At 40.8% G+C, this 17,217-nt stretch overlaps 1 protein-coding gene across 1 annotated transcript; it reads right to left on the minus strand.

Annotated features, from left to right (window-relative positions):
* Nucleotides 1-7,153: 7,153 nt before the first annotated feature.
* Nucleotides 7,154-8,101, minus strand: LOC105090920 (olfactory receptor 2D3). The gene has a single exon (XM_010982337.3). It carries the CDS (start codon nt 8,099-8,101, stop codon nt 7,154-7,156), a length of 948 nt encoding a protein of 315 aa, XP_010980639.2.
* Nucleotides 8,102-17,217: the final 9,116 nt, after the last annotated feature.

The raw sequence follows: 17,217 nt of genomic DNA on the forward strand, positions 1-17,217 counted from the left end.
CTCTTTTAGGGGGATGTTGGGAAGGAGGTGAAAGCAGAGGAAATGTAGTTGCTGTGTTTAAAGGAACAGACCTGCAGGAGCACATGACCAGTTTCAGAGCAAACAACTTTGTGATGAAAAAGAATCAGAGACCTAATCTATAAGATAATTTACACTAGATCATAAAATTAAATTCACATCTCTGCGTATGAACTAACGTACTTTTGATGCTCTCCTCAAAATATCACACTCATGATCAGTAAATTTTTAAACTTTTGTCAATATATTTAAAAAACTCTTACTGTTAAATGCATAAAGATACATCTCTGCTTACAGGGAAGCTGATGGGTTATAGTAATTACTCTCAAACTCAACCATAATCTCATTGAACATTCTGTTACCTAAAAACATTATAAAGTTAACTTCTGACAATATGTGCATAAAATGATTTTAAATGTTAATAAGAAGAGAATGATTATTAGGTACACATTAACATATGTATATTATACGCAGAGAGAAAATATGCAGATGACTATAGTCCTTGTTTCTGTAATTGGCCATGATGTGATATTTAATATCTATGGCTTTCTTCTTCAATCTTCCATTCCTTGTCCTCAGTCAGAACTTTGGTTTTTCTGGATGATTTACCTACTTAAGTAACCCAAACTTTCATTACTGAAGGGTCCCAGTCATCAGTCATCCTGCCTGTTTCTCAGTGCCTATAGTTTTGCATTAACCTTTATTATCAGGCATGGAATTACTAAGAATTGCCCCCAGGAGAATCCTGTGAGTTTTAAGCAGAGTTCTCCTTGCTTCAGTTGTGCAGAAGCATCCCCCAATTTCCTTTAGTAATTAGAATCTACCACTGCAGCCAGTAGACTGGCTCCTTACTGTGCCTGTTGGTTCAGTGGTGTAAGGAGCCAAACTAGCCAAACTGACGACTCATCTTGCAATTCAGTGGGACCATTGTTTTGTCCACTGGTAGAAACACTCCCCATGGGGGGACTAAGATCTCCAAGGGGGTAAATATTTGCAAATGATGCAATTGACAAGGGCTTAATTTCCAGAATGTACAAACAGCTCATACAACTCAATAACAAAAAAATCAAGAACACAATCCAAAAATGGGCAGAAGACCTAAACAAATATTTCTCCAACGAAAACATACAAACGGCCAATGGGCATGTGAAAAAATGCTCAGTGTTGCTAATTATCAGAGAAATGCAAATCAAAACTACAGTGAGGTATCTCCTCACACCAGATGGAATGGCCATCATTAAAATCTCCATAGATGATAAATGCTAGAGAGAATATGGAGGAAAGGGAACCCTCCTACACTCTTGGTGGGAATATAGTTTGGTGTAGCCATTATGGAAAACATTATGGAGATTCCTTAAAAAAACTGAAAATACGGGGGTGGGGATAGCTCAAGTGGTAGAGCGCATGCTTAGCATGCCCCAGGTCCTGGGTTCATCCTCAGTACCTCCTCTAAAAATAAATAAATCTATTTACCTCCCCCCACCTCCACTAAAATAGAATAATTAAAAAACTGAAAATAGACTTACCCTATGGTCCGGCAATCCCAGTCCTAGGTGTATATTCAGGGGAAACTCTAATTTGAAAAGACACATGCACCTCAATGCTCATAGCAGCACTATATACAATAGCCAATCCATGGAAACAGCTTAAATGTCCATTGACAGATGACTGGATAAAGAAGTTGTGGGGGAGGAGGGTGTATGGTAGAATACTACTCAGCCTTAAAAAAGAAGAAATTAATGCCATTTGCAGCAACATGGATGGACCTGGAGATTGTCATGCTACATAAGCCAGAGAAGAGAAAGAAAAATACCATATGATATCACTTATATGTGAAATCTAAAAATATGACACAAATGAATTTATTTACAAAACAGAAACAGACTCAAAGACATAGAAAACAAACTTATGGTTACTAGAGGGGAAAGGGGGTGGGAAGGGATAAATTGGGAGTTTGGAATTTGCAGATACTAACTGCTATATATAAAACAGATGAATAACAAGGTCCTACTGTATAGCACAGGGAACTGTATTCAATATCTTGTAATAGCCTATAATGAAAAAGAATATGAAAAGGAATATATATATATATATAAAATATGTATAACTGAATCACTATGCTGTACACCAGAAATTAATAGGAATGAATAGATAGAGCACAAGGGAATTTTAGGGCATTGAAATTATTCTGTATGTTACTATAGTGGTGGCTACATGTCATTATGCATTTGTCAAAGCTCATAGAATGTACAACATCAAGAGTGAACCATAATGTAAACTATGGACTTTGGCTGATAATAATGTGCCCATGTTGGTTCATTGATTGTACCAAATATGCCACACTGATGAGGGATGTTGAGGGTAGAGGAGTATATATGTGTGGGAGGGCTATGTGGGAACTCTGTATTTTCTGCTCAGTTCTGTTGTGAACCTGAAACTGCTCTAAAAGAAGAAAGTCTATTAAAAAAAAAAACCTACAGGGTGTAAAACTTCAAAAAGAAAAACAAAACCCAACAACAACAACATTGTAGGGGGTAGGGTATAGCTCAGTGGTAGAGTGTATGCTTAGCATGCATAAAGTCCTGGGTTCCTACTTCAAAATGACACCTGCACCCCAATGTTCATAGCAGCATTATTTACAATAGCTGAGACATGGAAACAGCCTAAATGTCCATCAACAGATGACTGGTTAAGAAGAAGTGGTATATTTACACAATGGAATACTATTCAGCCATAAAAACCAACAACATAACGCCATTTGCAGCAACATGGATGCTCCTGGAGAATGTCATTCTAAGTGAAGTAAGCCAGAAAGAGAAAGAAAAATACCATATGAGATCGCTCATATGTGGAATCTAAAAACAAACAAACAAACAAAACATAAATACAAAACAGAAACAGACTCATAGACATAGAATACAAACTTGTGGTTGCCAAGGGGGTAGGGGGTGGGAAGGGATAGACTGGGATTTCAAAATGTAGAATAGCTAAACAAGATTATACTGTATAGCACAGGGAAATATATACAAGATCTTATGGTAGCTCACAGTGAAAAAAATGTGACAATGAATACATATATGTTCATGTATAACTGAAAAATTGTGCTCTACACTGGAATTTGACACAGCATTGTAAAATGATTACAAATCAATAAAAAAGTTTTAAAATTATATAATATATAATTTTATGTATTAATTATAATTATATATAATTACCTCCCCCTCAAAAAAGAGCATTTTTTAAAAATAATAAAAATTAAAACCACAACATTGTAAACCAACTATACTCCAATTTTTTTTAAATGAGGAAACTAAAGCCTAGGAGAGGAAAATATCAAAAAAAAAGTTTAATTTCGGTAATCTATATTTCCCTAAGAAATTATCCATTTCATCTAAGTTTCCAATTTTATTTGCATAGGGCTCAGCAAAAATCTCTTGTGATTTTTAAGTCTTTCTCATGTTTCAGTGGTTTACAATAACATTCACTCTTAAAAGAAAAAGCAGAGTTGGGAAACAAGTTTCTTGCACAAGAACAAAGAACCATTAAGTGGTAGCTTATTAATCTGCCCATGAGGAAACTTTGAGGTCATTATTGGAGAAATGGACAAAAGGGCAAAGAATTTGGAGAGACAGACGTGTCAGTTTAGCACCAAACTACCTCCCCAAATGGCTGACCTGTGTGCCGTCAAGTAGACAGCTATGACCCACTCTATCCCCATTTTGTTTAAAACAAACAAACAAACAAAAACCCTCATAGAGACCCAAATTAACAGAGAATTAATTTAACAACATTTTAAACCCCACCCCTGAGTATTTATCTGCTTCCTAAGAACTGTGCTGGTTTGTGGACTGCAAATTCCATTAGGACAGGGCCTGTGACTTCCTTTCAGCAGTGCCAGAGATCAGTAAATGACAGTTGACAATCAGCGCTCCCCATCAGTGAACTGCAGGGAAGCAGAGTCAGTGGTCAGGCTGGCTTAAAACATCCATAGTTTCCCTGATTTCTCCTTTTCCCACCAACATACCCAAGCCATCACATACTCTTGCTTCTTTCTTCTCCCATCTTTCAGCACCTCCCCACTCACTGCCACCATCCAAGTCTAGCCCCTTCATAAATTATGCCTAGGTCTTCCCACTAAGTGTTCCGCTTCAATCCAACCCCCTCATCAGTTATCCCAACCCATTCTTCTGAAGATACTGTGTCACTCTCTCCTCCACCCCATTCCTTATCCTTGGTTCTTAAAATTATAGGTAGCTCATCACCTTTAAGATAAAATCTACTATCCTGAACTACAAAATCTGTTACAGTCTGTTCTAGGAGAGAGGCATATAAAACCTCATCACACATTAGCCACAAGACTCTCCTCTCCACTGTTCTGGTCCCTGACCTATAGTTGTAGAAGAGTGAGCAAGCAGACCCCCCACCTTCTGAAGGGAACTCCAACAGCCAGGAAGACCTTGTCCCCATTATCCAGGCAGCCCCCTTCCCTGCAAAGCCAGAAGCAGGAAGCTCTCAAAAGTTGGCAAGTTCCCTCCACCAGCTATATAGCTTCCTTCTCTCTCCTGAGATGGGGAAGGGAACACCCCAACAGCCCAGGGGACCCTTCACTTTCTGCCTGAAACCTTTCGGAACTGCCACCTGGAACTCTGTTGTATCAGGTACTGGAATTGCTGAGCAACTGTACTCACCCACTCAAATCCGCCACCTAGCCCAGCCCTGTTACGTCTCTGAGCAAATCCTTTAGAATCGTATCACCACCCAAATTTGCACCTAAGTGCTAGAGACAAAATCTTGATCCCACCAGAAGTCCAGAACTCTCTAGTCATCCATTATTCCCAGACTCCTATTTCTCATGAATCCTGCTCATCCCCTAACTGCCCAAATCCCTACTTCTCCCTTTCCCCAGTTCTCCCTCTCTTTGTCATCTCAACTTCAGTCCCATAATCGGCAATCACCCTTCTCAACACCCTCAACCTGGAATTCTCCCTGGGACACCACATCTCCTGCAGCTCTCTAAAAGGGAACTCTTTATTCTCACTCTTGGCCTGTGAGTTCCCTAACATTCCCATCCCCAGTGACCTTTTCTCCCATCTCCTTTCCAGGCATCTCAAGTCACACCCACAGCAGAGCTTATCACCAGTAAGACTGGACCAGCTCCCCGGTAAGAATCCAAGCATTCCCACTGTACCCAGCATAAAGCAAACACTTCTTATGTGGCTCTTCAGGATTGTCCTATGCCTACTTCTCGGTGTTATCTCTACCTCTCTTGCTCACTTTATTGTGACCTCCTGAACCTTCTTCCAGCTCTGCAGACAATGCAAAGTCCTTTCCTGACTTGGGGCCTTTGTACCTGGTGTCCTCTTGCCAGAAATTCCCTTCTCCTGGTTCTTTGCACAAGTGACTCTTTCTTATCCTCAGGTATCAGCTAAATCTTAATTCCTTCCCAAGGCCCTACCTGTTAGCTCTTGATAAGCAGGTTTACCTCCTCCATTTTTCTATATCACAGAACTCTGTTTATTTCCTGAGAGTTCTGAAACTTCATTTTTCAGTAACTAAGTTTAATTTCTATTTCAACCTATCATTCCACTGGTGGAAGAATAATATCAATCTTCTTGGAGTTTCCCTCCCCTGCTCCCGGATTCCAAGCTCTAGAGAGCTTTCAAAGTGCTGAGGTACACAGAGCTGGATGGGAGTGAGGTGAGGTGGAGCCTGATCCTCTGTGTCTGATACCCACATCACTCCACGTGAGGTCACTGTGGCATCTTCTTGGGATGTGGCATTATGATTTCATGACTGCAGATCTCTCCACAGATCTGTCTTGGGCTCCACTGGGACTGATACTGGCTGGGTCTTAATGGATGCTCAAGAAATACTGAAGTTGAATTGACTTATCCCTAAGAGTTCTGGGCCATCAATGAGGCCTAAAAGAAAGCTGGATGCCCATGCTAAATCTGAGGCTAGGTGCCATCTTAGAGAGCCTCATGTGTCATTTAGGTCCCTTGAAAGATTAAGAGGCACTGCTATGTGTGCTGCCCATTTGGGAACATGCAACAACTCTTATTCTTCTATGGATTCCTTAGTTCTCCTAGGGTTCACAGAAGATTCACAAGTTTATTGCATTTGAGTTTCACGCATTCCACCTACTGTGGCATAGAATTTTAGAGACATGAGGTCCTGGAGACCATTCAGTTTAAGGTGATCATTCTATAGACGAGTAAAATAAGATCCAGAGAAAGGAAGTAAATTGTCCAAAGTCGCAAGACAAGTTAGCAAGGTTGGGACTAGAACCCGGGTCACTTAATGTCAGGTTTTTTGTCCTTCCACAAGACAATGCAGAGTACACCATGTTGGCCCCGTGAACCACATTGGTTCCATGCACCACATCAGGTCTGTGGGTTACACTGGTTCCATATACCATTGGCTTAATTTTCAATTTTGGCTACAGGCATTTTTTATGTGTACCACTTTGCCTACATCACAGTGACCCTCTACTGTGTCCATGTGCCATGTGACTTGCAGTTACCACATTCATTTTGGTTACATGTATTCTACTGGTTTCAGTGCCACTGCAGTAGATTATATTATCACCCCCCATTATTTGCTGCTCCCACTGTAGAGGGAATATACATCCATACCCATTGCCACGTAACTTTCATTACTTTCCTGTGGGAAGAAAATACTTTCTGCCCTTTTGCCATCAGGCTTGATCATGAGACTTGCTTTGGCCAAAAGGGTGTAAGCAAAGAAATGTGTGTCACTTCCGAGCAGAGGCTTTCAGAGGCATTGTTCCTTTCTGTCTGTTGTAAGACTGGCATGTTCCAGAGAGGGTCTACTCCTTCAGGTTGGATCCAAGAATCCAATGGCAGAAGGCCACAGTCTACCTACAACTGACATGCAACATGAGTAACAAACGAACTTCTGCTGTTGTAAGCCACTGAGGTTATCAAAGTGTTTCTCACTGCACCACAATCTAGCAAATTGATCAAGACAGCCATGTTGGTTTCATGTACCACATTTGTTCCACTCACCAAGCACTATATTGGTTTAAATGTATAATGTTGGTTTTACACATCATAGACACTGTTCCTTTCCTCAGCATTGGACATTCTACCCCAGGTCCCTCCTATCTCTAGGCTCACCAGGCCACTCTACCTCTCCCCATCACTTTGAGAAAAGCCTCCTTAATGTCCTTGTTCCTCAGACTATAAACCACAGGATTGAGCAGGGCAGTGAAGACATTATAAAAGAGTGATATCTGTTTGTCTTGCTCAGGGGAATAGCTGGAATTGGGCCTCATATAGATGTAGGTGCCTGGAGCATAGAAGAATGTGACCACAGTCAGGTGCGAAGCACAGGTGGAGAGAGCCTTGTAGCGGGCCTGTATGGACTTGATCTTGAGAATGGCCTGGGCAATACGTATGTAGGAGGCCAGAATGAGTGAGAGTGGGGCAGCAACCATGAAGACACTGATGACCAGGTCCACCATCTCAATGAGGTGAGTATCCATGCAAGCCAAGCTTCGTACTGAGGGACCTTCACAGAAGTAGTGGTTGACCAAGTTGGGCCCACAGTATGGCAGGCTCATGGTGAAAAATGTATGGATCAGAGAGAAGAAGAAACCACAGGCCCAGGTCCCAGCTGCCAGCCATGTGCACAGGTCCCAGCTGAGGATGACAGTATAACGTAGAGGGTAGCAGATGGCCACATATCGGTCATAAGCCATGACTACAAAGAAAATGCATTCAGTCAGGCCCAGGGCACCAAACATATACATTTGCAGCCAACAGCCAGCAAAGGAGATGGTCTGAGGTTGAGTGAGAAGATGCACCAGCATCTGGGGCACGGTGGTGGAGACATTGCCCACATCCAGCAAGGAGAGGATACACAGGAAGAAGTACATGGGAGTGTGGAGGTGCACGTCCAGGCATATCAGGATGACAATGAGCCCGTTGCCAAGGACTGAGCTCAGGTAGAGGAGAAGGAAGGCAATGAAGAGGAGCCTGTTGGATGTGGGGTCACTGGAGAAGCCAAGCAGGATAAATTCAGAAACCCAGCTTTGGTTCTGCCCTGGAAGCATCCACATGGTGGGCCTATAAGATAATCACATTCGTTTAAATGTCATCTAAAGTATGGTAGTCTAGTAAGAACTGGAGGCAGACAGGCTAGGATTTTAATTCTGGGCTCACTTGAACCAGTTACTTAACCTCTCTGAACCTCAGTCTCCTCATCTGTAAAATGTGGCTAGTAACACTCATCTCTCAGGGTTTTAATGAGGAGTAGGGGCAATATGTATGAAGCATCTTACACAATGCCTTAAAACACTAAATAACAATAAAATGCTCTTACGCAATCTCCCCAGTCTTATTCCCCACCCCTCACTGAACAAAATGGTCACTCGCATGTCTAGCAACAGTCAATTTACACTATATCAGATCTAGCCCCCAAACTTGTAGAGGTGGCCTTCCCCTCTGTCCGAAGGATCATTTCTCTGGGTGTGCTACAACCTCTCCTTACCCTGTAAACATTTCTCTTGTGGCAGCTGGCAACGTGAGACATTAGAGGGGCACTGTAAAGATAGCAGCAGGAAGGCACTTTTGCGGGGGCTTCATCCTCTGTCCTCAGTTACTCAGCTTGAGAGCCAGTGGGCTGGTTATGGAAGGGCCAGTAGCACTCATCTCAACGGACCTCAGTGGACCAACCACAGTCACACACTCAGGCTATACACAGCCTCCCCATCCAGTGGCCACTCCCATGGAGCTCTGGCCTTGCCCCGTGGTAGCAGACTATGTATTCCTGTGGTAGTCACACCCTCTTTAAAAAGTCTTAGCTCAGTCTTTTGGGGCAAGGGGGTGGGGAAGGGGCATGTCAGGAGCAGGAGGAGGGAGGGAAGTATCTCCTAAATCCTAAGTCCCTTCAGTGTGTGCTCTTCTTCAGCCATGAGGCAGTAGCTGCTTTTTCCCCCCGACTTGCTACTTTTGGATATCTTAGAGTTCTCTTGTATCCCTTTTAGTAGTTATCCACCTTTTGCTAGTTAATAATTCTTTGTATTACATTTTCCCTGCTCACATGACTGGTGTGCTCTTGTCTCCTGTGGGGATCCTGACTGATACAGATGCTAAATCTATGGGGAGTGAGTTTGATAGGGAACAGAATGTCACATAGTTATAAGCTATCTATCCATAAAGTAATTATTAATTACAACACTAAAAGGTAGTAGCTATCACTGGAGAAACTAAACAGCATTTTAACTGAGTGATTACATCACCAATAAGGAACAGATAGACACAATGTGTCTCCATATGTAAAATCCTAATAATATTTCACCTATATATTATTTCAGCCAAAAAAAGCAAAACCTGAATCTAATCATGAGGAAACATCAAAGAAACCTAAACTGAAGAATATTCTATGTAATAACTAATTTTTAATCTTCAAAAAAAAAAGTCTATATCACGAAGACAAAGGCTGAGAATATATAAAAGACGCAAGGAGACTGAAAAAGATACAACAACTAATGCAGGATGTAATCCTGGAAACGGGGATGCTATAACATTAATTTGACAATTGATAAAATGGAATATGAATTAGATTAGTTTAGATAAATGCATCACTGTTATATTTCCAGAATTTGATAACTACTATATAAGAGAATATTCTTATTCTCTTACATCTTAGGAACTATTCACTGCAGTAATAAAGGGAAAAGGAACATAATACTTGCACATTATTCTCAAATAGTTCTGAAATTATAATAAAAACAATGGGTTTTTTTTTTGTTTTTGTTAAACAATGTTTTAAAATTAGTAAATCTAGGCATGGGGCATATAGGATTTCTTTGTAGTATTCTTTGAGCTTTTCTGAGGGTTTTAAACTTATTCCCAGAAAAAGTTTTTGAAATAAAATTTTAATGTGAAGTAAAAACTTTTTCCAACAAACGAAAGTGAGATTATTTAAAAGGAGTTCTTCCGGCAGAAAGTAAGTGACAGAAATACAAAAGCGCAAAAAGGAATGAAGAGTCCCCCAAGGAAAGGGTAAATATAAATTACTAATGAATGTAAACCAATAATAAAGTCTTGTGGAATTTAAAACAAATGAAAGACTAAAGATGATGGCAACAGTAGCACAAGAAATGGAGGGGTAACTAGAGTTAGTATCCTAAATATTTAGCATAATTGGGACAGTGATAAAACTAATCATTTGCACTAGACTGTGATAAGTCAAGGATTTATGTTGCAATATCTAGGAAAATCAGTAAAAGAATAAATAATATATAGCCAACAACCTAAAATAGGAGAAAATGGACTAATAAAAATGTTCATTAATCCAAAATAATGCACTTTTGAGAAAGGAAAAATGAAACATAAAGCAGGCAGTTCAACAGAAAATAAGTGGAAAGATGGTATGAACTTAAATATGTCGGTAATTACTTTAAATGCAAAAGGACTAAATACTTTTAAAAGGCATATTCTCAAACTGAGGGTTTTTCTTAAAACCCTACACATTATTCACAAGAAACACACCTTGTTCATTCTGCAATACATACATATTTCAAATCAACACGCTCTTCACCTTAAACCTACACAATGTTATGTCAATTATATCTCAATAAAGCTGGGGGGAGGAAGAAATACACCTTAATATAAGGTCACAAACACACTAGGAATATACCTTGCAAATATTAAGCAAAAGAAACAGTGTAACTTCATGAGACATTTGTCAAAAGTGACCATATCCTGCATCATAAATGTAAGCCCCCCAAAAATCCAAAGGATGGAAATCATTTAGAGTATACTCTCTACACCGTGAAACTGGTTAGAAAGCAGCTTTGAAATAAATATAATGGGGAAGTACTCAACTCCTTTGAAATTAGCAAAGACTTCTAAATAATTTATGGGACAAGGAAAAATCAAAATGGAAATTAGTATAAAATAAAATAAATAATGATGAAAACAAAATATTATCAGTGCTTAGGGGAAACTTTATAGCCTTAAATGCATATATTAGAATATTTTTAAAAGCCTAAAAATTAATCAACTAAATTTCAAACTCAAGAAGCTAGAAAAGAACTACAAATCAAACCCAAAAAGAAGTTGGAGAAAGGAAATAATAAAGAGAAGAGCAGAAAACAATGAAATGGTAAACAAACTTACAATAGAGAAAAATCAACAGAGCCAAAAATTCATTCTTGAAAATAATATACAAGTCCTTAGCAAGACAAATGAAGAAAAATCAATAAAACACCAATTACCAACATCAGGAATGAAAAGATGAATATTACAATAGATCCTACAGTCATTTAAAAGTTAATTTTAAAAATTACAAATGACTTTATACAATTTATGTATAAATTGACAATTAAACAAAATAGACAAATGCCTTAGAAAACACAAATTACCCAAACTGACAAAGAAGAACTAGAAGTCAGAAGAATTCACTGTCTTTCAAAAAAAAATTGAATCTATAATTTAAAACTTTCCTAGGTGGAAAACTCCAGGCCCAGACAGCTTTACTGGTGAATTCTTCTAACATTTAAGAGAGGAATAATACCAATCATAACAAACTCTTTCAAAGCATAGAAAAAGAGTAAAAATTTCCCAACTCATTTTATAAGACCAGAATAAACTCAATACCAAAAAATAACATTACAGGAAGGAAAACTCATAAATGAATCTCTCTCATGGGCATTGTTGTAAAACTCCTTAACAATATATTCGCAAATATAATGTAGCAATAAATTTAAAAGGATAACACATCACAATCAAATTGGGTTTATTACAAGAATTCAAGGTTGGTTTAGCATTTCATAAACCAACAACATAATTTATCTGATTAATGGAAATTAAGGAGAAAATTATATGATTAACTTAACAGGCACAGAAAAAGCATCTGGTAAAAGTCAACAACCAATTAAGTTTAGAAATAAACCTCTCAGCAAAGTAGAAATAGAAGGGAACTTTCTTAATGGGATAAATATTATTGCCAATAAAAGAAGAAGCAACCTACAGCAAATTTCATACTGCGTGGTGAAACACTGATAACTTATTCACTGACATTGAAAGTGAAACAATGCTTACTATTACCATTTCTATTAACCATTGTACCAGTGGTCCTAGCCAGTGAAATAAGAGAAAGAAATAAAAGACTAAAGGATTGGAAAGAAAGAAACAAAACTGTCATTATTTGAAGAACACTTGATTGTGTAGGTAGAAAATCTAAAGGAATGAAAGACAAACTAGAATTAATAAGTAAGTTTACAAAAATCCAACATATTTCTCTACACCAGCAACTAGAAAATAATTTACAAGAGCATTTTTAAAACCAAACATGCAATAATAACTCTAATAAAATACGTATAGAAAAACATTATTTAGAAAAATTAAGGTAGACCCAAGTAAATGGAGGAATATTCCCTGTTCAAGAATGAGTTGGACAATTCAATTTTATAAAGACGTAAAATTGACTTATGGATTCAAATCAATCCCAGGCAAAACCCCAACAGGTTTTTCTATAGAAATGGACAAGCTGGTTATAATATTTATGTGGAAACTGAAGAATCTTGAAGAAAAAAAAACAAAGCTGGAGGACTTACCAGATATTCAGACTTACTATAAAGCTGCAATAAATAAGCAAGTATGAAGCTGGCACAAGAATAAACAAATAGATAATGGAACAGAATAAAGTCCAGAATAGACCCATGAATGTATAGTCACCTGATTTATGACAAAGTTGATCCTACAGTGCAACGGAGGAGAGCATGGTCTTTTCAATCAATTCTGCTTGATCATGTGGATATTCACACAGGAAAAAAAAAATTTTGAATCCTACGTCATACAGTACACAAAAATCAACTCCAGATGTATTATAGATTTACATGGTAAAGATTGAACAACAAAAATTTTGGAATCAAACACAGAAAAATATCTATGTCACCTTGCAATAGGCAGAGATTTCTTAAACAGGACACAAAAAATCACTAACCTAGAGAAAAAATGATAAACAAGATCATATTAAAACAAATAACTTAAGATTTGTACCCAAAATAAATAAAGAACTCTTACAAATTGTGGTATGTTCATAGAGAAGTTACCTTTGGTGAGGGTAGAAACTTGAAGGAGACGTCAGGCCATCCTTAGTCTTCACTGTCCCTGCCCCGACCTCGTCACCTAACCAACGGACCACATACATATCCCTCAAAGCCATCTCTTCCTTTGCTGTGGACCAAGAGCCCATAATTTCTCACCCACAATTCTGCACAAGCCCCTCCTGCCTCTGGACTCTTTTCCTTAAATGCATTCCCTAAATAGACTACTGCAAATGATTGTTCACAACACAACACTGGTCCTGTCTCCTGCTTAAAACCCTTTAAGCGTTCCCCGATACCTGATCACTTTAGACAAATGCACAGAGCCCTTCCTAAATGATCTGCCCCCTGCAGACTTTTTCAGCCTCAGCACCCAACCCTCTCCCCTCTCCCATCTTTTCCATACAAGCATAATCTCCATAGGAGTATACCAGTTCCATGTATGTCTCCACTTCTGTCACACCTTCAGACCTTTGCCTAGGTCTTCATGGAAGAGCCACGCCACCTGCTTCCCTGCTGCCCACACACTCTATTGCACATCCAACCTTTATTCCCACAGTAGGACTCAGCTCAGGTGTCATCCCATCAGGAAGCCTTCCCAGACCTATTCCCCATCTCCCACCTCCAAACCTTGATTAGATGCTTCCCTTATCTCTCACAGGCCCCAGCGATCATTGGCAGATTATAACCTAAGTAATCCCAGAGAGTTCTGATAGAAAGTTCAATAACTAATATCTTGGGAAAATGTTCTCCCTCTCATGTTAATTCCCACTAATTGAGTTGGAACATCCATAATAAAGTACGGACACAGGGGTAAGTTGATAACCTCCCTTTCAGTAATAATAATAGCTAATGTTTAGTGAACAATTTCTTTGTGCCAGGCATTGCTACACTAACTTTATCTCATCCTCACAACAACTTATTGAGGTAAGTACTATTACCTCCATTTTACAGATGAAAAAGACTAAGGCACAGAGAAAATAAATGATTTGTTTCAAATTTTATGGTTTGTGTGAAGGACAACCAAGGCAGTTTGGCTTCAGAGCCAACACTTAATTATCCTCTCCTGCTTCAGGTGAACAGGCTCTAAGTGAGAAAGGTAAAGAATGCAAACTTCCCCTGTCTTACCGCAATCTGAGCCTTGTGAAGTTTGGCATGAGATACTACAGAATCATGGCCTATGAGGTGCAGCTACCAGACTAGACATGGGAATGGAGATATCATTTAGTTGGGGGAAAAAGTCTCCTAAGATTCTGTCAGTCCGGCAGTCTTAGTCTTAATTTACAACAGCCTAGACAACTGGGCGGCAGGGGGTGGGGGTGGGTCCAGATCACTGCAGTAACTGATGTCACTGTTGAAGGCTTCTCCCAGCATAACCCTCATTGTCCTTTCATGGATGTCTCTTAGCAAGACTCGGAGATCTCAAGCTCAGGAAATTGTATTATTCATTTTCTGTTTCTGGCTCCTAGAATATGCCTTGACACAAGGACCTATCAGTAAATATTTACTAAATGAATACATGAAAGAGGGAAGAAGGTCTAGGAAGAAAGAATGGGTGGGGATTGAGGTATGAGGTGGTGAAGGAAGATGAGTGGGGAACAAGGGAAGGGCACAAAAGGGATATTGGGGTGCAAACACAGAGAGGACCAGGGACTGGATGACTTGCTATCTCTGACCTCTGGCCCTCACAGGTGCCTGGCTTCTGCCCATAGCCTCAAGCCCAGTGACCATCTCACCCCTCAGGTATCCACAGAGGCAAGTCCTGGAGAGACGGTCACTTGTTCTTAAGGGAAAGAGACTGAACAGGAAGCGCCCAGGGCTAGTCCAGTGAGCCAGGATTCCAGGCAACCCAGTCTCCAGAAAAGCCCTGTGTTTCTGAGAGTTCGGAGGCTGGACCCCCTGCCCTCTCTCCATTGTGCAGCTCTCTGCACCCGGCCAGGCCAGCCGTGGCTCATGAAGGCCTTGCCTGTCAGGACCTCGGGTACAGATGTTGGGAGCCTCAGCCATTCCAAGCTCCTCCCAATGGGCCAAGTTGCTGAGGCTTTATAGTCCTGCCTCCTCACCAGGTTTTTCTGGGAGAGCATGGATGGGTAGGGCCACCCCCTGCCACCTGCCACCTCCATCCCTGTCCCTGGTGGGGATGCCAAGATGGAATTCCCTGAATGCTGTCAATAAGAACCCCACAAGGAACAGGCCCCTGGGGACAGAGCAGGAGGAAACCACACCCAGGTTGGAGATGGGGAGGGACCTGTCTACTTCCTTTTCTAGTCTTCGGGGGGGGGGGGTATGACCAGCCCAGGGGAGCGGTGGTTGTTACCTGGTCACCTTGTAGAAAGGTCAAGAACTGAAGGCTTCATGCTGAGCCCTTCTCATCTCCCAAACCCCTGGGCCCCACTGTCAGTCGGAACAGGTCTGAGTCCCATCCCTGTTCTTTAATGAACTACCCTGAGCAAACACAACTCCTCCACTCCCCCCCAGCATGATCCCTCAGACGGGTTACTCAGCCTCTCTGACAATCATTAAAAGTTGACCACGGAGCACCTACCTTACTCTTGACCCAGGTCCTGACAAACAGCATCTGAAAAGTAAGCAGTAGAAGCTGCATGTTACACACAAGGAAGTCGAAGCCCAGCGGACAGAGGACCTTGCCCCAGGGCTCTCGTCTTCTAAGGGCAGAACCAGAGTGTGGGTGAGGGTCTACCAAGTTCCAGTGCCCTTTCTCTTCAACTTGCTGTGATTCTGCCTCAGTTTGTCCCTCCGTAAAATAGCAATAATCTCTTCATAATCCCGACTTTCTGGGACTGCTGGGAGAATTCAAGGAGGCAGCGTGTTGAAAGCCTGGGCACGAGTCCCGGCCACGCCTTCCGTGACTGTGACCTCTCACGTCTGCCTCCTGTCTGGATCTTGGTTCCCCCTCCACTCGGGGAGAGAAGGTTGGGCTCGGAGGTCCCTCAGGTCAGCCACAGGTCACCAGAGCCAACCACTGACTTTTCAGAAATGTTGTGAGGTGGCGTTAAACAAGGTCATCATCATAGTTAAACTGTATAATCTATAACCATACAACTTGAATCAATTATGTTATAAACAAAGTCAGTGGACCTTGCAAGTATTCTGGTAAGTGAAGTAAAGCCGACAGAAAGACTAATACTGTATGATCTCAGTTATACATGGAATCTAAAAACATCGAACTCCTAGAAACAGCAAGTAGAGCATGGCTGCCAGGGGCTGGAGGTGGGAAAATGGAGAGGGGTCGGTCAAAGGGTACAAACTCTCAGTTACAAGATAGTAAGTTCTGGGGACCTAACATACAATATGGTGACTACAGTTAACAACATTGTCTACTTGAAAGCTGTTGTGAAAGTAAAGTTTTAATATTCTCACCATAATGGCAACAACAAAATGGTAATTATGTGAGGTGAAGGATGTGTAAACTAACCTTATTAACTGTTTCAACACTGTATGCACGTGTTTTATCACATTGTACACCTCAAACTTACGCAATGTTATATATCAATGAAATCTCAATAATTTGGAGTAGGAAAAGAAAAATCAGTTTACAAAGTGAGAAAAAAACAAAGGTCAAAAACAAAAGTTCCAAACTCTTCTCCCAGTTACTCTACCACTGAAGTGCAGGTATCTGTTCTCTGTGTTGTAGAAGTTGTTTGCACCTACTGGATCTGTTTAGTGGAAGCACTCTATAAGGGTATGCTCCGTGCCTCTCTCCCCACCTCTGAGCTCAAAGACATTACATTAGCTTGAAATGTGGCCATGAGGGGTGTATTTACCCAACACAGTAATTAGCAAACAATACAAATCAGAACTCCTCCCCGCCCTTCCAGGACTGATTGGTAAGCATTTATCAGGGCACCTCTGATTCTAGCCCTGAGTCCTAAGAGTCTATAGACATCTCAGGACAGCCTAGTGCTGGAGACACCCCACTCTGCCAACGTCAGGGGCTAGAGGACCCTCAATGAGCAGCCTTCATCCAGGAGAAGCCCAGCCCAACAGCTCAGTCACTCTCAGCCTGGTCCTCCTTGCCTGGCCCCAACAGAGGCTCCCAGACAGCAACCCCTCACACTTTCCTCTGGACCTTCACCAGCGTCCTCACAGACCTCCGC

This window comes from Camelus dromedarius, chromosome 14, assembly GCF_036321535.1.
Source record: "Camelus dromedarius isolate mCamDro1 chromosome 14, mCamDro1.pat, whole genome shotgun sequence".
Lineage (NCBI taxonomy): Eukaryota > Metazoa > Chordata > Mammalia > Artiodactyla > Camelidae > Camelus > Camelus dromedarius.